At 41.8% G+C, this 25,707-nt stretch overlaps 1 protein-coding gene across 6 annotated transcripts in view; it reads left to right on the top strand.

The window, feature by feature from the left end:
* PRKAG2 (protein kinase AMP-activated non-catalytic subunit gamma 2) overlaps window positions 1–25,707 on the top strand; it is a 211,285-nt gene that overhangs the window by 148,161 nt on the left and 37,417 nt on the right. For 5 of the 6 annotated variants that reach the window (XM_017826516.1, XM_017826518.1, XM_017826517.1 and 2 more), the window contains one exon: window positions 14,692–14,773. In XM_017826516.1, coding sequence (XP_017682005.1) covers window positions 14,692–14,773 — 82 coding nt within the window. Of the gene's footprint in view, window positions 1–14,432; window positions 14,452–14,691; window positions 14,774–25,707 lie in introns of those variants that run through there. The other variant, XM_017826521.1, reaches the window with a different exon arrangement.

Below are 25,707 nucleotides of genomic sequence, written 5' to 3'. Positions count from 1 at the left end.
GAAAGCTTCTACTACTTCACACAACTTTTTAATTAAAACTCACATTTTATTAATATTCTGTTTGCCCACTTCACCTTCTCCCTACTAGTCATATCTTTGGTATTTTCCTCCCATTTTAGTATTTAAAATATGCAAGAAGCATCTTAATATCCTTTTTCTACTGGTTAATTTGCCTTTTTTTTTAAAAAAGCTACTTATTTGTTTTAAAATAAAAAATGTCCAATCACAACCAACTGAAACACTGGTTTCCTCACATATTTGTATTCTGGTTGCAGTGTTCAGATTCGTTCAATCAATCTCCCAGTGCAGAGAAATTGTATTGCATAAAGATGATTTTTTTTTTTCTCCCCTAAGGAAGTGTGTGTCTGTGTCAGCTTGTGGCTTTTTCTGCAGCCACAGAGATAATTTAATCAACTATCCATGGATTCACTCAGCGGAGAATTTATTTTAATGACATAAAGTCCTACAATTCCTGTTCCTCCTAGTCCTGGATCAAAAGGAGGAAGGCGAGGTGGAAATGATGAATAGCCAGAATGCTGAGTCCAATCAATTCCCAGCTGCTTTGACAGCTCTCATCGGGCTATAAGTAGCTAAGGCAATTAAAACTAGACCATCTCTGGGGCTTTTTTAAGATACACATTGGTACCGAAATCATGACCCCAGCATCCTGAAGACAGAGTTAGTGGCTTAAACCTAGCATACTTTTACCACCCTAAATCCTGCACTGTGCATGGTATAGAAAGGCTAAACCTCAGGATCTGGCCTCGTGTGTCTATATAAATAGATATCTTTTGGTTAAGTAACGTGATGTAAGAGGGTGCTCGAGGGACAGCCTCGTTTTACCCATTGAACTGATTTCTCCTGGCACAGTTTATTTATGAATTTTAGACTCGATAATTTAATAAGCATCCTGTTGTTTTGCTAGAAGATCTAGAAGATCAGAACTTCTCACAGGAGTAAACTCCATTAGTGATTAGAAACTGGATACCCACTCTCTGATTTAATGGAAAGCTGCAGTTTAATATAAGATCACTGACAGTTACCAGTTACCAGCTGGTAAGAAACTAGGCAATTTTGGAACACAAAAATTATTTAACATCTAGGCTGTTTCTTCACAATAGGGAAGAGATTATAGACCAAAGTCTTTCCATGAGAATGGAAGAGAGATGCACAGCTTTGAACCTGTTTGGTTGCACCTTTCGTGCTTCTGGATTGGACTAGAGGGAAAATACAGCTAAGAATAACCAAAAAATGCTTATGAAAGGGAACTCTTAGCATTCCTCAGCATCTGCATCTCTCTTAACCCAGTTTTGCCTGTATTTTATTTTTGGATACAGTCTTTAATGGCCAACAGAGCTTTAAAGAATGTAAAAAGCTGGTTGGAAATTTTCTACACAAAGCAGTCATATTCCTTTCTCACTTACAACATTCCCAATCCCTGAAATAAACTTGTGAAGTTGGGAGAAATAAAGGGGACATCGTGAAACAAGATTCACTCCTGTTTATCTTCTTTCTCTCAACTTTCATATTTTATAGTGTCACTACCTGCTTGTGCATGAGAAGAGCAATACAGCTCTTTAAAAATACAGCTTGTGACTGGGTTTTTTTCTTTTAAGATTACAATCAAGCAAGTTTGGCCATTTGAAAGTCAGCTGCATGGGCTGCTGACTCAGAAGAGGACTAGATACCATCTTGGCAGCAGCTTGGAAAAATGTTTCCATTGTGCTGGTGAAATGAATGCAAAATATTTACTCTTTGAGCTTGTTCACAACAGCAGCTCAGTTCTCAGCTGGAACCGAGGGTGGGGCCATGTGGAAGACATTTGTAGGAAGACAATAATGATTTGTACAGGGCCCAAGGTGCACATAATCTTATTGTATGATTAACAAAGGACAAGGCTCCTACCATATGGGGCTTAGAAGCTGAAGTGTAAACCGGTGAATTAATCAACAGAGAATAAAAGAGAAAAGGTAACAGAGGCAGAAGGGCAGCAAAAGAAGGGGAGGGAACAGAATTCGAGAGGGGATTGATTAATTTAGTCTTTTTGCATGTTTAGTCTTTCAGTAAACTGCCAGTGGTAAGGTTAGTATGTTAGGCTTTTGACATTTTGATCTATCCTACTTTTTCACTTAAAACTGCACAAGCCGGGGCACCTGTGGTATGTAGAAAATCTTCTTCCTTCTGTACCTCTGAACAGAAAGTTACTGATTACTGGTTTGTGGTATATGAGCACATATGATTCAAGCAAAAAAGTAAACATGCTTCTTGCCCTGAGGACCTTATTGTCCAAGAGCCTGATCTAGCAAAACAGGCCAGGCAAATTCTAAAACCATAAGAAAGCATTGGCTTAAACAGGATTGTTCCTAAACACGACTTCCAGTGTGTGCTTACAGAAGAGATTTTAAGTGTAGCCATAACACAGTGAGCAATGACAGAAGGCATTGAGGAAAGGTAACCTGAAGGTTACAGCCCCGGGTTTGGCTGAGTTTGCTGTGTATTAATGTTGCTGAATCTCAGGTGCTGTTTTGTTTTTGGCTGATGTCGATGCAGTGGTGGCCCTGATCCAGGAAAACACTTAAATGTGTGGTTAATTTTAAGTATATTGGTAGCCCTGCTGGAGTCAACAGTACTAGAGCACTTAAAGCTGTGTGCATGTCAAGTCACTTTGCCGGATCAGAGGCTTTGTACAAGTTTTATGGTCTATTAAAACACTTAAAAATGACAACCTCAAGTATTGAAGATGAGAAAGGAAGCTGATGGACAGAGGATGGAAAAAACAGTTGGGGAATACATTAAAGGTTCAGAAGAGAATGAAGGAAAGAGCTTGGGAATGAGAGGAGGGGGAGAGGGAGAGGAGAGGAGAACTGGTGACAATGGAAAATAGCTCCTGACAGTGGCAGGGAGAGCAGCAGCTGCAAGATTGCTATCTCCCTGCTGTTGTGTGTTTGGCATTTCAAGCTTTGGGTGTTGGGATTTTTGGGTGTTTCCAGTATTTGCTGGGAAACATTTATGGTGTGTTCTACCTCAGGATCCAGCTCCTTACATAAACTGGAACAGCTACAGATGAAGACACGGCTTATGAAAGAAGAAAACAGACCCCTTTCTTCCCCCTTTCCCTTATGCCTGCTGGAAATGACTGCACAAAAGTACATCCCAACAGACATCTTGCACACGGGGAAGACCCTGCCAAAGCTGATTTCTTAGGGAGCACTGTGAGGAATACAGAATCACAGAATCATTTAGGTTGGAAAAGACCTCTAAGATCATTGAGTCCAACCTTTGACCAATCTCCACCGTGTCAACTGGACCATGGCACTAAGTGCAACATCCACTTGTTTCCTGAAAACCTCCAGGGATGGTGACTCCACCACCTCCCTGGGCAGTCCATTCCAATGTTTAACAACCCTTTCCATGAAGAAATTTCTTCTGATGTCCAACCTAAACCTCCACTGTTGCAGCTTGAGGCTGTGTCCACTTCTCCTGTTGCTGGTTGCTTGGGAGAAGATGCTGAGCCCCATCTTGCTACAACCTCCTTTTCAGGCAGTTGTGGAAAGCAGTACAGTCATCCCTGAGCCTCCTTTTCTCCAGGCTAAACACACCCCAGCTCCCTCAGCTGCTCCTTACAGGACTTACTCTCTAGACCCTTCACCAGTTCCATTGCCCTTCTCTGAACTTGCTCCAGCACCTCGATGTCTTTCTTGTCATGAGACACAGAACTGGACACAGGACTTGAGGTGTGGCCTCACCAGTGCCAGTTAGAGAGGGACAACCACTTCCCTGGTCCTGCTGGCCACACTGTTTTTGATACAAAATAGTCGCCACAGAAAGTGCACAACCTTCTTTCCTGCAGTTTGCCTTCAGAGTCATTCAGAGTCAGTTCCAGAGTCATTAAGGAAAACAAGAGTTTAAAAAGGAGAAAAATAGTGCCAGTAGCTAGACATGGCTTGGAGACGAGAGAAAGCTGGCTGCAACCATCTGCCCTATCAGAGATCACTTGTGCAACTCTAAGGCACTTGGTCTCTCAGTGCCTCAGTTTCCCATTTATAAAAAATGAGGCTACACTAAGTCAGAAATGTTACGGTGATAAACACATTAAAAGTTCTACATAACTCAGATATTTTTTGAACAGGAGCTGCAAGCGGCTTAAGATAAGTTAACCATAGACAGAGTCTATTGTATTTAAAGTTTATAGCAACAGGCTTTTACACTGCAGACTGTAACTGTGGACAGGAAGCCCTCATGTTTTCAGAGCACATCAAGATGTGCACAAAAGGTCACCGAAATAGGCTGCTCTTCTGAGGCCCAGGGAAGCATGACAAGGAATAATTTCAGCTCTTTGCAGACATTTAACTACAGACTCAATCTGCATCTAAGCTTATGTGCTTGTGAACCCAGTATTTGCCATCTCCACACTGTAAGCATCCACTGCCTATGGATACACTTCTTTATCTGCATCTCCACAAGTTCTGCAGGAACACGAGCGTGGTGGCGGCTTGCTGGAGGTGTAGCCCTGGTCCTTAGTGTGGAAATAATTTCAAATTTTTTCAATTCCACTTCCTGGAATACAGGGAAAGGCCTTACCACTATTTGCATGTCTCTTTGTGGTACTGTTTGTAGTCATGAAACATTGAGCTCAGGTGCTTGATACGCTTGCTTAGCACGGCCCTTGGTTCAGTCCTTCCAGGTGGTGTTAAACCACAGAACCAGCACAGAGCACAATCTGATTCCACTGGCAGTGCACCTGAAATGATGGAAGGATGCAGTTAAGGGGCTGTCAAAATGGAAAGCATGCATGACAGAAGGAAGATACCCATTGAGTGTTGCCGTCATTGCAGCTTTCTTTCGGGCATAGCAACAAAAAAGAAGCAGCACACAAAAATTAGGCCTGGAGTGATCAGCAGTAGATCTGGAATGAATTCAAGAAGGGGGTTAGATTCCTCAAGCTGTGCACATTCAGTGCATTTTTAGTCGAAAATTAATTTATTTGAAGGTTACAGGTCAACCATAGCCTCTGTGTTGAAGGAAGTTTATTAATGTATTGGTTTGTTTGTGCACAGTAGTAGCTACTCTGAGATAACAGACTTCACAAGCTTTAGTGGGGCCACTGACAGCACTCATCCTTAGAGTTTGTCAGCTGTGGGGTGGGCTTGAAAGCTAATGCTTAACCCCAAGGGCTGCGAGGAAGTCCTTCCTGGTGTTCAAAGTCCTCCTAGAACTACACTAAAAAATGCATCATTATTTGCCTGCCTGTTTGAGAGAGCTTCCAAAGGCTCCTTCTGGAGCCCTACTGAGATCCTCAGTCGTGATGAGCCCTGCAGAAAGTGGCCACCTGTAGCAGCTGCTCATTTTCTGTTTAGCTGCAGTTACCTGCATTTGTGGCACAGCAGCTTGTGCCACAGAGGGAATTATTTATTCAGCCCAGGTCTATGCAAATTCCTTGAAGTTTTATTAAAATTGTGGGTGACTCAGCTCTGAGCTGAAGGTTTTCTCTATTTCTCAGGAAACTGCCTTTGTAACTCTGACCAGCATCACTCTGCCAACATCCAGGTTTGATAGATCTGCTTCCAGACTCTCAAAACTGCTGATGATGACAAAAATGACAGGCTGAGAGAGAGTTGGAGAGGGACTTTTCACGAGGGCATGGAGTGATAGCACAAGGGGAAATAGCCTTAAGCTGAAGAACAGAAGGTTAAGGATAGATTTTAGGAAGAAAGTCTTTAGTATAAAGGTGAGGCACTGGACTTGAGGTTGTGGACTCTCCATCCCTGGAAGTGTTCAAGGCCAGGTTGGATGGGGCTCTGAGCAACCTGGTCTAGTGGAAGGTGTCCCTATCATGGCAAGGGGGTTGGAACTAGATGATCTTTAAGGTTCCTTCCAACCCAAACCATTCTGTGCTTCTAAAATTACATTTGAACAGTAGGCTATGAATAGGTTATTAGAATTTTGTATAGTTTAGTCAAGCTTCAAGTGTGGTATCAATTAACTTCAGGCTTTGTTAGGGGGAAAACTGTTTCATTTTAAGTTTGAAAAATATCATCAAAAGCTGGTGTAATAAGTGTTTGCACAGTGAAGTCACTATCCATGACTGAGCTTTGAAATATAACACTAAGATGAAGGAAGCAAAATGGTGGGTAGTAAGTGTGTTTATTTAAATCAGATTTGGCTCTGAGTATTTTTTTTTCATCTGTTATTCTCAGTGGCCTCAGTTCTGCAGATTACTCATCAGTACTCTGGCTTCAATCCAGCTAAAGTACTTAAGTAAGTGCATAACTTTAACTAACACAAATAATCCTGTAATCAGTGCCAGCAAATGAAGACCCACATAAATGTGGGCTCATGCTTTCTTCTTTTCCATTCACTTTAAATAAGTGGATGCTTACCTGTTTTTTACCAATAGGATTATCTTAATCTGTTCTTTGTTTTTGTTTTGGTTTTTTTTGAAATGTACATTTCCTACAACAAAATATCTACTGTAATCATGCTTATTACCTGACTGCTGCAGCTCTCTCCAGCAGTAATTTCCCCTTGCCCTTAACCGTGACCTTCAGTGTGATAAAGGGTTGGTCCTATTTCAAACAGCCTAAGGAGCACTCAAGTCTATGTGTGAAAACAGCTAAACTATATCTTTTTGAACATATACAATAACAAATAGTTAAGACAAGAACACTTAAAAGCTCCGGAATAGATTAAAACTAAGTGGCATCCCTGTGTTTGCAATGGAGGTTACAAGTGATTGTAACTTGACTTTTTTGAACTTTGTGTTCAAAAGGACAGAATTTAAGTTGTTGTGCTGTTTGATTAATTATGTGTCACACTGATAATTTTGATTTGGACTCCACCTATACTCTATATGAGTAATCTGAGGAAGGAATGTGGGCCACAAAGGCTTGTCTAGAGAATGCCTCTGATATTCTTGACTCAAAACTCCACCTTATCTGAGCAGCAGTGATACAGGATCAGACACACAGCTACAGATTAGAGTTATGTAAACAAATCCTACCCCTTCTACACTCCTGCCTTGACTTCTCTCTAAGAACTTAGCTTGGGATCTGGACTATTCCTTCATCTTTTGCTGTCCTTAAGTTTATTTTTCAGAAATCCTTAAGTCTTCTCTCACTGGTACCATTTTTTTCCCTCAAAGTGAGGAGCTGCAGGACACTGTTTGTGTATAAAACGGGTTCTTTGTTTCTGGTGTCATATTAAAGGAAGTTTTGTAAATCTATCCCGTGTCTGAATTAAGTCAGGAACAAAACTCACTGGGATTAAACTGCAAGTTCATTTCCATACAGAAATATTTAGGAAGGGCTTGCCACTAAAAATTGAAATCACTCTGCACATTCAGTCCATGTTATCTTCAGGGTAAGCAGATTTCAACACTCAGTATTGCAGTGAGAATATAGTAGAAATGCAAGTTGTCCATTTCATCATCTTTCCCAGTGCTGAATGCAGTCCTATATTTCTTTTTTTTTTAGGATTTGGCTAAATTTTCTTGTTGTTCCATTTATGTTATCCCTTTAACCTACTACAGATCCCCAACTGTGACTGCTTATCACTAATAATTAACTCTGTACAATAATTAATATTACAGCTGCTGCTATATGGGAAGATACCTGCAATAGGAGACTGGTTACTAGTTGTAAAATATAAAAACAATATACAGTTGTTCTGTATTCCATGCTAAAAGACTCCTGCTCAGGATCACTGGGCGAGTCATATCCTGATGATGTTGGGATGAAGCTAAAAAAATCCTTTCAGAGCAGAGTTCTTACATGCTCAGATGGCAAACTCTGAGCTGTTTTGCAATGAAATCAAACCATTAGAGCTTCTACAGCCCCAGCATACAGTTTTAGAAATAAGTTTAGAATAGACACAATTGTTCCCTCACTTTCATACCTGCTGCAGGACAGTTGTGTCCTTAATTCACTGAGGGCCTCACAGATTAGGGACAGAGCACCCAGCTGACATTGGGGAACACACAGTGCCAATACAGAGCGTGTTGTCAGTGCCAGGTGTTGTTATGGGACTTGGTTACTGTGTTCTAAACAAATCATAATGTCTGAGCTGTAACCACCTTCATTTACACTTGCTACTCACTGACATGATCAGAGCATTTAATATTTCAAAAGCCTTTTAAGACTAAAGCAATTTTTATTGCATTCCTTCCGGGTACAGGAAGAAAAAACTTCAGCCAAAAAAAAAAAAAAAAAATTCCAGCATTTTGTACGAGGCATCCCCTTCCTTACTGGTTGTTTTGGTGCTGGAACAGAGGTTCCTTAGAATAGATGGTAGAAACTACAACTCCTGCTCAGTTGCTCTGATCACTCTGAGCTTTTGGAGGTGAGGAGGACTCTGTATCAGACCAGGCCTGGAGCTCTACACTGGGCCTGACCATGTTCTCGAAGTACCCAGCACACTCAGGGACTGCCACCCCATGCAGCCTTTTCACCTCACAGGTGGCATTTTTAAATCCCGAAGGGATCCAAGATGGGATTCTGACCTCAGCCTCCCTCGTTCCAGTTTTCTCAGCTGTTGTAAACTACTGGTATCAGTTACCACACTCTAGCAAAAAACAAATAGGAGTTTAATTTACAGATTAAGCAGCAGATGAAACCTTTTTCTTTTTGCTGATAACTTGTCCTTATCTACTTCACAAACCAGACTAGATTAAGCCAAAATTAAGCAAGAAGTGTTTTAAATTAATTTTGCACAAACAAATTGCAACAGGATAAACATATCTGTGACATACATTTGGAAAAATTATAAGTTGTTCTTTGACAGCTCATCAGGAGAAGAGTTGTGAACTACTTCAGTTGTATATAACTGTAATTGTAGTAAGGAGCACTAGCAAATGGTGGGAAAATTACCATTTGTAGTTTACTCTTGCATTCAAAATGGCTTTGCCCTGATTTGCATTTAGATGGGAATTCCTTCTGTTGCTCTTCAATCCATTAGGTTTTATAAGGTAAGTAGCTTTTTTTTTTCCCCTCTGAAGTACTGGGAAGGGCATTCAGTTTTACTGCCGAGCCGTGAGCTGTGCAGGTGGCACCTCAGCATATCCCTATTAAGCCATCAGGAAAGAAAAAGCCTTGAATTTACCTGGAAATGCCTATTTCTAAATAAAGCACAGGTAACATTTTTGTTGCAATGCTTGAATAAGTCTGTTCCACACAGACTTGTGACTTGCAGCAGCATTTCTTTTTTTAGATTGTTCTTTCTATTCCTACCCAGTCACCAAATACTAATATATAATCTTTATTATTACTCAAACAATATTTGCTTTAGAATTTTTCTAACACAGAATTAAGGCTACTTGTTTGTGGGAGGGAGGAAAAGCAAATTTACATTTGTATTATATTGTTGGTAAACTGGCTTTTGTACAAAAGATACATATAAAGAATTCTCATTGAATTATCATACTAAGACTAAATATATTTTTCTAAAGATTGGACAAAAATAGAAACAAAAGAAAATAAGTCTGGAAGGGACATTAAAAATTCATTTGCCCCCATTGCACAATCAACTATATGGAAATAATAACCAACAATTTTTTTTGTTTAACCTGTTGCTATAAACCTCCTGTGATGGAGATTTTACAGTTTTTTCAGCAAAATGTGCTGGTGCTTCACTGTTGGTACAGTCAGAAAGTTCTCTCAAAGTCCAACCTAAGAATTCCTTGCTAAAGGTTAAGTAGATAACTTCTCATCCCATAACCAGTGGACCCAGAAGATAATCACTTTCCTTCTTGCAAAAACACATTATACTTGGAGACTGTTACGGTATTTTTCTTCAGTCTTCTGTTCCATGATTTTTTTTCTTCCTTTCTAGATGAAGAAACTGCAAAGTTTTCAAGACCTTCTTTACAGGTTTTGTAGACTCCGAGATCATTGTCGTTCCTCTTTTTGGACTCTCTTGGTTCATTCTTGAGTTTAATGCCTAAAATTGAATGCAGTATCCCAGCTGGCATCTAACCAGAGAATATGTAGAACAGATTCTCCCCGTCTTACCTATAACACATTTGTAGACAGTGTGATTTTTTTTTTTTATTTTCAAGAAACTGACACTGCAGTCTGACTTTCAGTTTTACTCTCAGGTCTTTTTCTTGCATGACTGCTGCAAGTCCCATTTTATTTTTGCATTTGATTATTGTGTAACATGTTCTATTTACCAGTATCAAAGTGCATCCTGTTTTTCAAAGCACTGCAGCAATTCCCAAGATTATTTGAAGTTCTAAGGCTGTCCCTATAAAAGCAGCTTCTCTTGCCATTGAGTCATTTTGAGTCATTTGAAAATGTGGTCGGGTTATTCATTACTTCTTTATCGAGTCATCAGTGGAAACACTGAACGATATTGGACAGAACACAGAACTTCTGTGGAACTCTCTCTTAAACTCTTCCAGTCAGATAAAGAAGCCTCACTACCTTCCTGGTGAATATTGTTGTGATCTTTAGCAGTCATTCCTGGCTTGCTTGTGCGCCTGTCATGCAAGAAAGTGCCAAAAGTCCATTAATTTGTGCTGCATCTGCTCACCACGGGACTTCCAGCCTCTTACTAAGGAGACTGAGAGTGGCTTGGCATTGGTTATACATGTTGGATGTTAGAGATGATCCTTCTTTCCTCTGTCTGCTTGAAATGGGTGTGGAATCAAACTTGCACCAAGGGGTGTAAAGTCTCTTGGCTCGCTGCCCCCCCCTTCCCGCACAGTGAACCTGAACAGGTGGAGGCTCTGGTCAGTCCAGAATCATTTTATCCAAAGTAGTTGTCTAAAATGGGCCATGTTGAAGGATGTCCCAGAAATATTTGTTTCTCCACTGGCTGCAGAAGCAGCAGCCCAGGGTAACTTGTTCAACATGAAAAGCTGCAGAGTAGCTCTGAGTCAAAGCGTTTTGATACAGGTGATCTGATGGCTGCCAGGGAGAGATCCCTACCCTAGTGGGTGCATTCCTGCTAACTCTGGGAGGCAAGATGGCAGGAAACTATGTAAAAAAAATCTTCTGCTGATGTTAGTTGCTGTTCACATCCCTGAACTGTTCCTATCATTTAAATTTATTATGCTTTTATGAAAAAAATGGGATTCCTTCAATAGGACTAAAAGGACTCCTAGATTATCAGAAAAAGGAAACATAGATTATCAGATAGGTTTTAACATATTCATTATAAGTGAATATATAATTACAGGACTGATTTTACTTCTACAGAGTATTAGTCACTCCTCACTCCCTTTCCACTAGGAAGATAAAGAAAACAGCCAGAGACAAAGTAAGCAGTTACCTATTAAAATTTATGTTCTAGCCTCTAGAAGTCCTAAAACTCCTTTTGTTTACATCCACCTTTTATGACTTTTGCTATTGTATCAACTGTGAGTTGTTTTACTTTGGCTCTACAAAGGTTGCTGCCACTGCTGTATTAAAGTTGTGTTGGTCCATATTTTTTGGCATAAATAATGCCCTTGTAAAAACATGGAAAAGTAGAAATGTATTCAGGCAGCTTTTGTTTTGCACATATCTCTCTTCTAAACTTTTCTCTATAGACTTTATTTTGCCTGGCAGTATTTAGCATGCAAAGTATGTTCTGTCTTATTGCAGTGGGTATCTCAAACAGTTGAAACTGGTTACCTGATAGCAAACTTTTAAAGCATAATTTGGTCAAATCCCTTGGTTATAGTTAAGAGAAACCTCCTGTGGCAGTAGAACAAACAGTCACCAAAAAACCCCATGTATTGAAATGTTACAATATATAATATCATCCTGGTGGAAATTATAAGTCCTTTGAAAGACATTTTTTGAAAGATTTTTTTTTTCCATATCTTTATCCAGTAATCCTTCTGTAAAATGACAGGTAGAGTTTGCAGAGAGGTAATACTGTTAAAAATATCTTCCAATTTGTCTAATCCTGTTCACAATGGACAGGATGGTGTTTTGACTGTGATTTAAGCTGACTTAAGAGTTGGTTGCTTCCAGAAGGTGTGGTCCCACTGTCACTCCTGCCCTGGGCACTCCATGTCCCAGTGCTGATACAACTGCACAGTGACCTGGATCAGGAACTGATCTGGATAAAACCCAATCTTTTCTTATTAGTCCCTTTGGTTTTCAGCTGCATCAGTTTCCTGTTCTGACTCACTGTGTTGCCTACAAGCCAAAAGGAGCCAGAATGCAAAGCGAGGAGCAAAAGGAACGCCATGATCAGCAGCTTGTTCCAAAATTGGTTTAAACAAATTGTGAGACTGCAGGCAGATTGAAGGATGGGGTTTCAGCTTTTAGTTCTCCATTTCCTTTGGGTTTGTGGTTTGTGTTTTTTTTTTTGAGCAGTGGGGATGGTACAACATAGCTATAGAGTTTCCATTACAAATCTCTGTTATATATTAAACTACTGCCTTTTTATTATTTTGAGTATCTCATAGTACTCTTGGTCTGGGTGCAGACTCTGCCACTATAAAATCCTGATCTTGCAGTGGGCTCTGAGGTTCACAGTGCAGTGCAGCATGAAGTGGGCTTATCTGACTTCTTACAAACATCTGGTGTTCTGTAGCAGGTGAAATGCAATGCACACCTTTCAAGACTCAGTGTCACTTCCAGCTACAAACAACTTGGGAGTTGTATTTCCTCATGGCTAGTGCTTACAAGATAATTATGGGGAGTAAATAAAAACAAAGAAACAAAATCATGGCAGCTATTTCCAGTCCATCATGTCACCTTTTCTTCTCTTCCTTTGATTAGGAAAAGATGTTCAAAAATCTTATCACTATAAAGATACACGGTAAGGAAGATAAATTATTTAGAGCTTTTAAAGCTAGCTCCCAGAGACAATTAAAAGCTTCCAAAGCATTTTAAACAGTAGGCTGAAAATATAATAAGTTAATATGAGCTGTTTTGGTATCTTGTGTGACTTGTCAGGTAGAGCATTTACTAAAGTCTTAGAAGTCTTTTAAAAATACACCTAGGAAGGAAATATTGCAGGATTTTCTTTTCAAAGGATCTTTACAGTAAAGAAGTAGATATTGTTAACTTTCCCATATATCCTTAAAAGTTTCCCTAGAAATAGGTGGTTTGGGAAAACAAAGCTGTCACCAGCACTTAGTTTCCTTGCTTGAAACTTCACTGGACTTGAGAAATGAGACAGATTTCTGTTTTCCCATAATTTTTGGCTCTCTCCTCCCATCGTAGCTTTAATTCTAATTATCTTTCATACTTTCCTACATTATTTGCACATTACTGTGCTATCCTAGATCTTATCACCCTTCCCTCCTTGAAGGACTCGCTGAACTTTTGAAGCTTGAGCTTCCCCTTGGGACCAATAGATTTCATATGTTCCCTAATGACTCCTTTGGCTCCTCTGGAGCACCATCCACGTGTGTCTGCCCACAGGATCTGTTGCCATTGCCAAAGAAATAATCTGTTTTCCCCTTCTGCAGCATCCGTGTCTGAACTGCACTGGTCCTGCTGAGCTCCCTAAGCTGTCAGCGGGGGTCTATTCATTAGAGTTAAGGAAGCCCAGCTAGAGCTTTACCACACCTCCCTGTCTAAATAAATGAAAATGGTCAACCTATTGCGAATATTTCCTTATTTCCATCGGTTCTGCTATAGCCTGGCTTACAGGGTGCAGTAAATCCCGTCTTTGGTAGGCTGAAGCCTCCCGTGATGTTAACTCCGTCCTACAGACACTGGTACCAGGGCGGCTTTGGGCGCCGCTTACACGCGAGACGCCGACATTCGGGATAATCTTGACTTGTAACTTAATCTGGAAATTTTTTAAAATGGAAACGAGCGCGCCTGTGCCCAGACCGGGTACCCCGGCATGGCGGGTACCTCAAGGACAGGGGATACCTCGGGATAGGGGGTACAGCGAGATGACGGGTACCCCAGGATAAGGGCATACCCCGGGATAGGGGGCACCTGGGATGGCGGATACCCCGGGATAAAGGGCACCCCGGGATAAAGGGCACCCCGGGATGGCGGCCCGGCGCACTGCGGGAGCTCCCGTCACACACGGGGGAAACCCCTTCCACACCCCCATGTCCCCCCCGCGGGCAGTGGAACCGTCCGCTTCCCCGCCGCTGCCTCGCAGGTGAACGCACGGGACCGTACCAACCGCGACTGGCGGGGGGAGAGCAGGGCTTCCCCGGCTCCGCCTCCCCTTGCCCCCCTCTAGCCCAGGGCAGCCTGGAGAGCAGCCGAGCCTGGAGAACGGGCAGCGAGCGGCGGCCGCGCCGGCAGAGCTCTCAGGGCACTAAACCTGCCCCTGCTACCCCTCTCTTTCCCGCGTGGAAGTGGTATCTCCCATCCCCTCCCGCCGCCGACCAACGGGCTCGACTGCAGCAAAACGGGACGTACCAAGGGCTCCGCCGGGGGGAGGGGGGGCGCGGCGCGGCGAGGCGTGGCGGGAAGCGCCGTCCTGCGAAACGGGAGCTCGGGGAGCCGCTCCCGCCGAGCGGGGAGGAGGCGGCGCCCGCAGGAGGCACGGCCGGGGCGGCCCGGGGGGAGCCACGCCGGGGGTTGATGGGCTGGGGGAGGGCGAGCCCCGGGTCCTCCCCCCTGGGTTCCTCCCCCCGCGCCGGGTGCGAGCGGCAGCGTGTGCGGAGGCCGAGGGGCAGCCGCCGCCGTCCCGCCTTCCCTCCCCTCCCCGCCCGGTGCCGCCGCGGGGCCGGTGAGTCCGCGCCTGGATGCTCATCCCCTTCTCCTCTCTTCCCTCCCGCAGGCGGCGGCAGCGGCTCCGGCTCCCTCGCAGCTCCCGGCCGCCTCCGAAGGGATGCTGGAGAAACTAGAGCTCGAAGATGAAGGTAAAAATCCAGGGAAGCGGGGGGCGGGGGCGGCGCGGGCGACGGGCCGGGGACACCCCCGCTGCCGGCGGGGTCTGGGCAGCGGGAAGGGAGCGGGGGATCCCCTCGGCGGGATCGGGGATGCGCCGTGCCCGGGCCGTGCCCTTCCCGGCCCCGCATCCACCCGATCCCGCTGCGGAGCTTTTGTCCCGGCTGTGCCCGCTGCCCTTCCCGGCGCCTGGATCCGCAGTTCCACCAGCCAGGGGTTCCCTGCTCCGGGGGGAACCAGCCTTCCTCCTCCTCCTCCCCTGGAAACACTCGTTCTCCTCGAATACGTCCGCGATACCAAATATAGGCTTTGGGAGCAGTGATGGAAAGCTCTTTCGGCTAAAGCTTCTTCTCCTTATGGCAGCGCGTACATCTGTTCGGAGCGGCAGCTGTAAACTCGATTTTCCTTATGTGGCCGCTCTCTCTGGTTGTTCTTCGCTGCAGCTCTGACAGAGCGTGCTCTGCTCCATAGGGAAACTCCTGCAAGTTCTTCCCCTCTTGCAAGCACTAAACCGTGCTGTGGATGTGGATTTGGGTTTTTTTGTTGTTTTGTGTTTTGTTTTGGGGTTTTTTTCCGTTTTTTTTTTTCCTCGAACTTGCACAAAGCAGTCGCTTTACCTCTGAAAGATCCGTGCTGAATGTCTCGAGCTTTCATTTTCAGAAAGGATTAGCTCGGGTGGATGCAAATGTGGACGAACGGCTAGTCTCCGTGCTCAGCGTCGTGGAGTGGCTGAGACTTCATGGGATGTGGTTTTTTTTTTTCGGTAGTTGGTAGCTGCTATTGTGAGATGTAGGACAAATATTTAAGGAAAACTTTGAAAATAGCAGGCTGAGTCATTCTGTGAGGAGAAATATCTAAAGCCGGTATGCTAATAAGGCAGCTTCTTGGTTACGAGCATGCTGCCTGCAGTTGTGGGACTGGTCTGGAAAAGTAACACCTTTTATTTTAATCTTTCTGTGTGTGAGAAAAGGAAGCTCTTAACAATCGCATTCTTTGAGCTTTTTTTTTTTTTTTAAGCAGCCGAGACAGAGTTTGAATTGCAGTGAAATGCTTGTGCCTTTGTGCAGCTTGAACATGCTTAAGTATGAATATTTGGTGCAGTGGATCTGTTGCTAGCTTGTAGGTTTTTTTCCGCTCACACTGTTTAACTTTTTAGTCAGTCATTCATGTTATGCTTATGCAGAGTTAGAAGGTTACCAATTTACATATTTATTTTTAAATGAGGCTTGCTGTTGCAAGATACAAGTTCTTAAAACCTGCTGAATCACTAATAGTTAAGCCATTTTTGAAGTTACTTTAAACATCTTACAAATTTAGATATCTGAAAAGGATGTCTAGCCTAAAACAAAACAAAGTAACAAACCTTCAGTTTTTGAAACACCTTTGCACTTTTAACGGTGTAACATGGTATGATTTGGAGACACTTGATTAGGCTGAAGATCTGTGTCTTCTGAAACCCTGCAGTAAAATAATACAAATTCTTCAGAAACTTTGATAGGTTTTGTTTTGTGTTTTCTTTTTCTTGATTTTCAAGCTTCTATTTCACTTTGTCTCCCAATACATTTATCTTTAAAGCTGAGGCTTTGTCTGTGGGTGCTCACGCTGGGTGGGTGAGAGCAGTTCAGGGACCTGTCAAAAGATAATGTATAATAGCAAACCTTTGGCCAGTTTAAAGTAGTATGTGGGTTTTGAAAGGAAGCAGTCACCTTATTACCCTTTCAGACTTGATGGAAACCTAGTTTTAGGCCTAATTTTAAAGCCAAGTGGAAAGGAAGTAAAGTGCTGTGTTCAGAACTTAAAGTGTAAGTGAAATTGAGAGTGTTGAGAGTCAGACCAAAACTTACTGCTCAGAATTCCTCTGTCTGAAGAGACCCAGAGGAGCAGAATCACAGGAGACTGGGATGCAGGTGGAAATGCGGCAGCTTAGTTGCAGTACCTGTTTTATGACCTAAATTTTTGCACTGGTTGCTGTCGTTGTGTTTGTGCTAATATTGGGGGTGGGGGAGTAAAGTGACATCTGGTGGTGTTCACTTTGTTGTTGGATGGCAAGTGGTGAGCGCTCAGAAGTCAGGAAATCTTGGTAAGGTTTCATAAAGTGGCTGTAGCCAAACAGCAACTGATGATCTTTTGTCAAACTTAAAGTCTCTCTGCTGTGAGAGTTAAATGGGAAATTTGAAACTCATTTTGACTTTCCTGACTGCCTCTGCTTTGGAGTATTTGCAAGCTTTCCAGTTCTGTATCCATCAACAGTTGCTAACTATCTTGTGTATCAAATTATGCTGCAGTTTTGTTGAAACAGGGAGCTTAATAAAAGGAGCTGAAAAATGAGGCTCGATGTGTGCACTGAATGCCATCCAGTGTGTGAAATGGATTTTTTTTTTTTTCACTCTCCTCAAAGGTTACTCAAATGAGAATGTGAAAGCACAGAAGGCATTCATTTAATTTGGATTCTAATTAAGAGAGTGGAGTTGAAAAAATGATACTAGAAAGATTTATGGTCTAAGTAGTACCATAATGAAATATGCAGAGTTTGGCCTGGTGATGTGATTTCTAAATAAAATAGTGCTGTAACCTGAAGAGCAATTTTATTTTCCATTATATACAAAGAATGGATATAAACTATTCTGTGTGTAATTAGCATGGACAGTGTTAGGTAGGATGCTGTTGCAGAAAGAAGTGCTGCTCATCTTTTTTGTTTAAAACATCTTTACTTCATATATCTGCCTGGACTCTCTAGGATCAGTGTTACTTATTGGTGAGTCACTAGTCTGTCCAGGACTGGCTTAATAGTACTGCTGTGGTGATGTGTAAGGCTAAATCTTGGTGAGATGATGTTAAACATCACCAGTGCACTGCAGCTGAAATAGGGCAGGCTGTAGGCTCATTTTCTGCACATATGGAGTCCACAGAAGGACTGGATAGGCCAGGAATATTTGTTTTCCCTAGGACTCCCTAAAGGACCTTTTTCCAAGCAGCAATCAGACCAGAAAAGTAAAAACTCACAGGTGTCCAGAGTCCCTTTTTAACTGAAGGATGCTCAGCTTAAAAATAAACAGAAAACTTAGAGTAAAATATTCTAAACTCGTCCTGCTCAGTGTTCCTTGGATGGGAATGACCTACCCGTGTTTCCTCAAAAAGTATGAAAGCTGCTTGTTGATGGGTGTGGAGTTTCTCATTGTAGCCTGAAATATGGTGCTGAGAGACCTCTCATGAACCTAATAAAAGATCAAAAACTGGTTATCTTTGTACATGTTGTGGGTTTCCTTGTCCAGCTTTGGTGTTTGTGCAGTCATGTTTCTATATTAAGGTTGTTCCTGCTTCTGATCAATGTCAGGAGTGGTTCTGGGTTTTCTTTAATGGCTGATATGATGAGCTTGGAAAAGAACAAGGAGAAATTATTCTGAAGATCTAACATGAAAAAGGGCTTTAGTTAACAATTTATGCTTAGAAGCTTTAATGGGTTAAGCTGGGGTTCATGAGTGGTTGTGTTCCATCAGCTACCTGTGCTGTGAGAGGAAAAACCAGATTAGAGTAGCAAATGAGTAGCAAACACATCCCTGTCAGTTGTATTGATTGCATTGGTGTAGTTTTAGCACGTTAATTTGGAAAATAGTTTTGTTGCAGTGTTGTTTGTCATCCATGTTAAACTTTTCCTTTTGCTCACTGTGGATAATAAATAGTATCTGCTGAAAGCAGAATTAACTGCTTTTCTGTAGCATCTGCCTATCTCTTTTTGGGGTGTTTTCTGCAGGCAGAGGGAGGTTAATTGCAGGGCTGTGCTGTATCTGTATTCAATTCCTAGACTGGAAAAAGAGAGTTCTGCAAAGTGTGTGCAGCAATTGTAGCATCAGCATCATGGGGCTGATGTGCTCACTCCTGAATGCTCTGCTTCTCTGGGTTGTGGCACAAAGCAGCATTTAGACATTTGATAAACAGTTTGCATTAGAGTGGAATCTCTCCTAGTAATGCTCTGGCCTTCATCTCACTCTTCCTGTATCATCCATCTCTTCTGTTCCATGCTCCTTTCTGGCTGTCTCCTGAAATAGACTTTCACCAGTAAAATTACTTTCAGTAATTGCATCTCCTCTTAACTGATGTTGTGTCTGGGGTGGTCATCCCTTCCCTGCCCTGCAGGACTTTTTTGCTATTTCTTATTAAAAGTAATTTCTTCTTGAGTTATTCCTGTCTACCATCCTCCTGCTGTCTACTGAATATCTGAATCAAGGTATGAAAACAGATGTCTGTCACTTTTGGGCCAAAAATAGTTAAAAGAAGTTTGTAATAAAAGTGCATGTTAGAATGCAGGCTGGATTTAGTTTCATTCTTAAGACTGAGGGATCAAGTGCTGGGGTTAGGAGGCAGTAAAGTTAAGCCATTCTTTTACAGCTGTAATTCATTTCTAGTAAACATTCATTATGGGATTGTTAAAGCTGATGCTCTCTGCCACACAGAAATGGCATTTTGCCCACAAGATGTGCTTTGAGATACCAGGGGACATGGTGACAGTGATAGGGGATGTTCTACATGAACTTTTCCACAGCTGATTAGAATCCTGAGTGAACATGGCAACAAAACGTTACAGAGATGATAACGATAATTGGAATTAATAGATTTCATATGGCCTTAGAGTTCAAAATTGTCTTCTCTTCCATCTTTAGAGTTGCTTTGTGATGTGATATGAGGCACATTAGCAGATTCTAATAAAATTTCATTTCTAGTGCTTTTTGTCCTGTCTGTCTGACCTGAAGAGATATTGAACACTTGCTTCTAAAGCTGTGGACAACCACTTATTCCACCAAATTTACGGAGCTTATATTTTTCCATCATTTTGCAACAAAGAACGTCAACAGGACAATAGATTTTCCTGTGATGTGCTTTCCAGAGTTGTTAAAGAATATCATATCTGGAGTATTCAAATGTTCAGCTTTATTAGTTTATGCAAGAAATCATGATCAAGTGCCCACTGTCCTAGGGAAGCTTGTCCTTTCTCTGCCAATGTGCTGTATAGTAACATAGATGAGGGTTTTTTTCCTCTGGGAAACTTCCGTCTTCAAAATTTAAAGATGAAAATTATGTATTGAATGATAATTAATTAAAAGGATAAAACTTTATTGAGCAGTGCAAGAGAAGCTATTGGAAGTTTTGTTGTCTTTGATGAAGACTGTTCCTACAATCACACACAAGTCTTTATCTTGTGCAAGTATTGCATGTGAATCATGTCAGCCCAGAGCTCAGTGTCTCCAAACAGTCCAAACTATTTTTCTATTCCTACATGACATACAACTGTCTTATTCTTAATATGATTTTTAGCCTTACAGTGCGGGAAGTCCTACTCTGTCTTGACTTGGAAATAACCACTTTAGCAGCAAAAACTTTGAGTTTTCCTTAGCAAACAAAACTTTTCGAGCCTCACTAGTCTGGGAAGTGGTGTTTTAGTAGAGCAAAAGATACACAGGACATGCTCCAAAACTCCTTGCTTCCTGTCATGGAGGATGCAAGAGGTTCTTGATGAAAATGCTTTCATAAAATTTTTATGTGGTCAAAACATGTATTTTCCCTAACTTGTTTTTGGAAACAGTGAAACCATTCTGGCTGAGACTTCCTAGAAAATGCTTACCATGGCAGGGGTTCCATGTAATGGCTTTGGCAAAGCTGCAAGGAACTGAAAACAGTTTTGCAAGAAGTGTTGGGGCTGATTGTGTCCAGGTAGTCTTGCATTTGCATGATTTGCAAACATGATTTTTCTCAGTGAAAGGCATTGTTGGCCTGCAGCTATCCATGAGGAATATTGGGACAACCTGGTGTTCTCCTGCCCTCGAGTGACATTACTGCTTCAGGAGTGTGCATATATGTTGGTCACTGGTGGCCAAGTAGTAATTTAAGTCACCTTCACCAGCCACTCTTGCTAGTGCTGTCACTGCCATCTGCATCAGGTGAGGGACAATGTCACCTCTGCTGATAACTTCCCTGCAGAACTTCCATGACCCAGAAGCTGTTTGGTTTGATAGTGGCCTGTCATGGTTGGTGAACAACTGCTTGATATGAGGTTGAAGGCTTTGGCCAACATCATTTCCTGATTTAGGGGTATTGAGTTTACAGTGTCGTGTGGGTGAGCAAAGATAGACCTGGAAGGCGTGACAATATCAGTGTTGCCTTGTGGGTGATTACAAGGTGCTGTTACTTGTCTGTGACTGCTTTGCTGAGCGGTCCAGGATGGAGTAGGGTGACTACAGAGTCTTTTCCCTAAGAAACTTCCTAGGGGGTGGCCTCCAATGTTCTATCCAATGCCCTGCACATGTAGGCAGGATGGTATAGATGAAGCAGTGTAACTGTCCTGGTGGTTTGATACCCTCTGCTGTTAAATTTGGCTGTCGTGATCAGGCCAGCGTTCTTAGAAAGCGCAGTGCCTTGGGGCATGGCTGGGTGCTAAAGGGAGGTGACTTGGGTTACACTGTAAGGCCAGTGTGACAAGAATGACAGCACAATATTTGCGTCAGTTGGCTCAATCTAACTGTTGCTAAACAATCCTAAGAAATGTTGCAGCTTATTAATCAGCTGCAACAGACGTGACTGCCCTGTGAGATAGGCCTTTGTGTGTAATGTGTTTTTGATAACTTGAGGGTGGACGATCACAGGATTTGGAACCTGAAGTCATGTCACTGACATCAGCACAGCTTCTTTTTTAGGAGCTTGCTCTTTGGGTAGCACTTAAACTGTCTGTAGTTACTTTATTGATTTGAATATTTTTGACTTCCAGAAGGTACAACTGTTCTAGCATTGGATGGGCTTAGGGGGGAAGTAGATTAAGTCTGAAACATCCTAAGAAATTTGGCATTTCCAGCATAAGTAGAGGAGCTGATGGCATTGTTTTTCATAAGTTATTGCATCTTGAATCAAAATGTCCCTTTCCATAGTGAGACTGTTTGCCTTTGGATGCATGTTGTGGTGTGGCTCTTCCACGAGTAAAGAAGTCTGACAAAAGGAAAATCTGGCAGTTCAGGGGAAAATCCTGTGGAAGAGGTGCACTCATGGCTGGGGTTAACACAAAGCCAAAGCAGTTTAATATAAGCATAACTATGTTAGAGCAAAGTTGAACTTGATTTGTAGGCATCCAGCTTGGCACCCAGATGGAGCTTTGGAAAGCTTAAATAACCCTGTCCTTCTAAGAGGGAACCACATCTAAGAGGTTTTTGAATGTGATGTAGATACCTTCAAGGTAGCTGTCTGTCTGAATACTATTTGAATAAATCTAACTTGGTTCTAGGTTCTTTCCTCCTCTGCTGAATTTTATATGGATTTTGCTGTTTTATGTGAACCAGTTGGGTGAATTTGCCAATTTTGACTGTGACAGAAGTTAAATTTTGTCTGAAAGCATTTTTCCTGTGCTGTAGACCCGTGATTGTATTTGTGATGTGATTTTGCTTTTGTCCTTTTTTTAGGGTGTTTTTTAAGGAGTTTGTTGGTGGATTTTTTGACAGTATTATTTTATTTTTCTCTGTGTATTGTGGTGGAGTATTTAGTTCTGACACTGGGCATTTTAAGAAACAGAATCAAAAAGGCTTTTTTTTCTACCATTCCCCCGCACTGTGGTGGTCTTTTCTGCTGCTTGGTTTGAATTTCTACTGATGTAAAGACAGAGAGGAAGATGTCTGAGGTGCTGGAGAAGGGAGCAAACTGAGATGGACATGGAAAAAGGCCATTCATGAGGAAACCTTAAGGCTTTGCTCATTTAGCTCGTAAAAGGAAAGCGAAGAAGGGGTGTGATAACACTGTATGAATGAAAATTTCCTATAAGGGATGGGAAGTGGGTAAACACTAAGGAGGAAAATTAACTGAAGGAACATCATTGGCACAAGAATAAATGGGTATAAACTCTTCCTATATGAGCTTTGTGGCAGTATTCTAACTTCCAGCATAGTTACTGCAGGAGTGAGTTGTAGGATAGACTTCACTGCTTTGAATCCCTTCGGGGTGGAGCGGGATCACTCGGTGAAAGGGCTTGTGTGGTTGCCTTTGACAGGAGTCTCTGAATGCCACAGTGCAAAAGGTGAATGCTTTGCTCTACACCAGTGGCTTGTATCTCTCCTGCCACAGTCTTGCTTGAATTCCCCAGTAATTTTGAGTCAGTTCGTTAAAACCCCCAAAAAACCTCCAGCAGTACTCTGTGTGGACATCATATGAGTTCGGAGGAAAATCAGCTTTGGGTAGGGCTGCAGGTTATCTGTGATGCAGAGAACCTCTAAACCAGGTTCCAGAAAACTGTGTCCAAATATATTGCATTGAATGTGTGTTGGATCCCACCTATTTAAGCCAGGAAGCTGTTAGTTCTTTTTCTGTGTAGCTTCAAGCTACGCCTGCTATTCAGTAAATCTCTTAAGTGGTGTATTGAAACAGAACAAGTCATAGCCTATTAAAGTGTGCACACAGATTCATAGATTCTAATAAGAAATACCAATAATGGCTGTTTAGAAAGTGGGAAGGAGAAGAAATGTGCAAGGGGAGACTAGGGAGAAATGAAAATGTAAATACTGAATTATTAAAGGCTTCAAGTTAAGATGTTGGAAGTAGTCATTCAGGATTTGAGACCAACAATTTATTACACTTCACAAAACTGTTTCTCCAGCAAACATAGTCCAAAGTCCTTAAGACTTAAGCCTAAAAAATTATTTCTTACTTAAAGCATTATATAAATAGTACTTTGAGTCTAGTTTTCAGTGGAAGATTGCCTAAAGATTAGATACTTGCCCTGTTCAGTAAGGGTATGGCTGTGGTTTATGAAGATGCTGTGTGCTCATTTTGAAAATGCTTGTCTTGTGATTAATGCTTTGGTTAAGCTTCATGTTTAGGTTTGATCTTAAACTAATTCCTGAAAGACTTAAATGACTGTTTCTTTTCTACACCGTGTGCAAACTGTGTATGTGGCAGGACTTGTTTTAAAGATACAGCAGAAGTTCAAATTGTTTACCACTCTTCCAGTAGAGGTTCTAAGGATTATTCTCTCAGTAATCACATCCCTTAAACTTCCCTTGAATTCAGGTCTGCACTGAGTGGTTACTGATGTTAATATTCAGAGGTTTAATACAATTTTAATTTCTTGGGTTCCATGGCTGCCTCTCACAGTCCTGAAGAGCAGGCCCACATTCCAGACAGGCGGCATCTTAATTTAGATCTTTCTTTGGGATGCTTAGGGAAAAGTCATAGTCCCTGTTGTCAAGGGAAGATCTTGAATATGTTTTAGAAAATTCTTCAGGTCAACTCTTCTTTATTGTGGTGAAAATCTTAGAAACATTGTTAGGTTGCAGGCTGCAGTCGCCACCTTTATTCACAAAACCACAGTGATGTAGCTTTTCTCAAAGTACAAATCTATGACTGAAGGTTGGTTTAATTGATAGGGAGCTGTTTTAAAAGTATTCAGTTGGACTTCTGATACTGTTTACCGGTTAGTTCCTAAACAAGGCAGCTCTTGCTTGTAAACAAATAAGTTTCTCTGCCTGCCTGGACAAGAAACTTCTGAGTTACTATGATTAGCTCTGGAATGTGAAGTTTCTTAAGCTGCTCTTCACTTTATTTTTGTCTCAAATCTCGCAATAATCATTTGCTTATCCACACTGACAGTGGAGAGAGAAAGTAAAATAGAAGTGTTAACTCCTCAGTCCATTTACTTACTAATGCCAGTGATGAGAAACAAAATGCACTGCAGGATTTTGAAGTGTGCTGTGAATATAGGGAAGGTTACAACACGATCTGGATCTTTCATTGTTTCAAACAGCTGCTTTTATCAGTTTTCTCTTGCAAGTCTTACCTACTAGTGAAGTTTGAAGAAATGTGGATATTTAATCCTCAAAAACCAGAAGAATGAATCTTCTGAAGTATTATCAGGAACTAATAACCTTTTTTGTTCTTCACTAAAGCAGGATGTGCTTTTGTAGACAATTGCCTCATTCCATGTTTAGGACCTTTAAGGAAGGAGATTGTACAATGTCCTAAGGTTGCTTTGTTCTGTCTAACCAGCTTCTGGAATGTGTAAATAGCTCTCTAACAGCTGTGGTGGTTTGTTTGCCTATTATTTTGTTTAAGCAAACTACCTTTTCTGTACTTCTGCTATAGCAAATCAAGTTAATAATGGGGTACTTCTTTCTCAGTAGTGGCAATATTTAGTCACTCCCATAATTTGCACTCTTCCAATTGGGTGTTTCTTTCAGATTTTGGTACTTCCTGAAAAATTGCATTAACTCCAAACCACTTATAAATTCAGTTTGAAGATACTGCGAAGTTTAAAGTCCTGCAACCATTTCTAACTCTTGCTGCAGAGTCTTTGAAGCAGAGTTTTGAAGATCACTAAGGACAACGTTGAATAAAGTGAAGCCCCTAAGACTCTCTTGCAGTGTGAACTATCAGACTACCTGTAAAACACTTGCAGAGTGACCTGTGGAAACAGTAAAGTCCTGCAGTGTGAACTTGCCTGCCATTCTGCACTGCCTGATTTGCATAAGATAGACCTTGCAAATGTTCCAACTTGGAGAAGACTTTGAACTGGGGTTCATGTCTTTTTAAAAACACACAGTTGTCATCCAGTCTTGCAAACCCGCTGGAAAAAAAGACATATTAGTTTTGCTGCAGCTGGGATTGCTTGTTAGGCAGTTTCTGTGTGGTGATTTTACTCTGTCTTTTCCACATGTGGTAGTATCCATGCTTGCTTTGGAATCAGTGACTCAGGCATAGTGTGATTTTTTTATTATTATTTTTACTTTGTGTCTGCCATCTTTTTTCATCTAGTTGATCATTTTATTCTGAATAAAAACTGATTAAACTGAACTGTTCTTGACACAGCCTTGGATTTCTTCTTTGCTTTTGATGAGCTGCCTTTGTAGATGCTTACAAATACACTGGTTTTAATAACTGGCTT

Source organism: Lepidothrix coronata, unplaced genomic scaffold (genome assembly GCF_001604755.1).
Source record: "Lepidothrix coronata isolate B3197 unplaced genomic scaffold, Lepidothrix_coronata-1.0 Scaffold128, whole genome shotgun sequence".
NCBI classification, from domain to species: Eukaryota; Metazoa; Chordata; class Aves; order Passeriformes; family Pipridae; genus Lepidothrix; species Lepidothrix coronata.
This window is presented reverse-complemented; position numbering and strand designations above follow the sequence as displayed.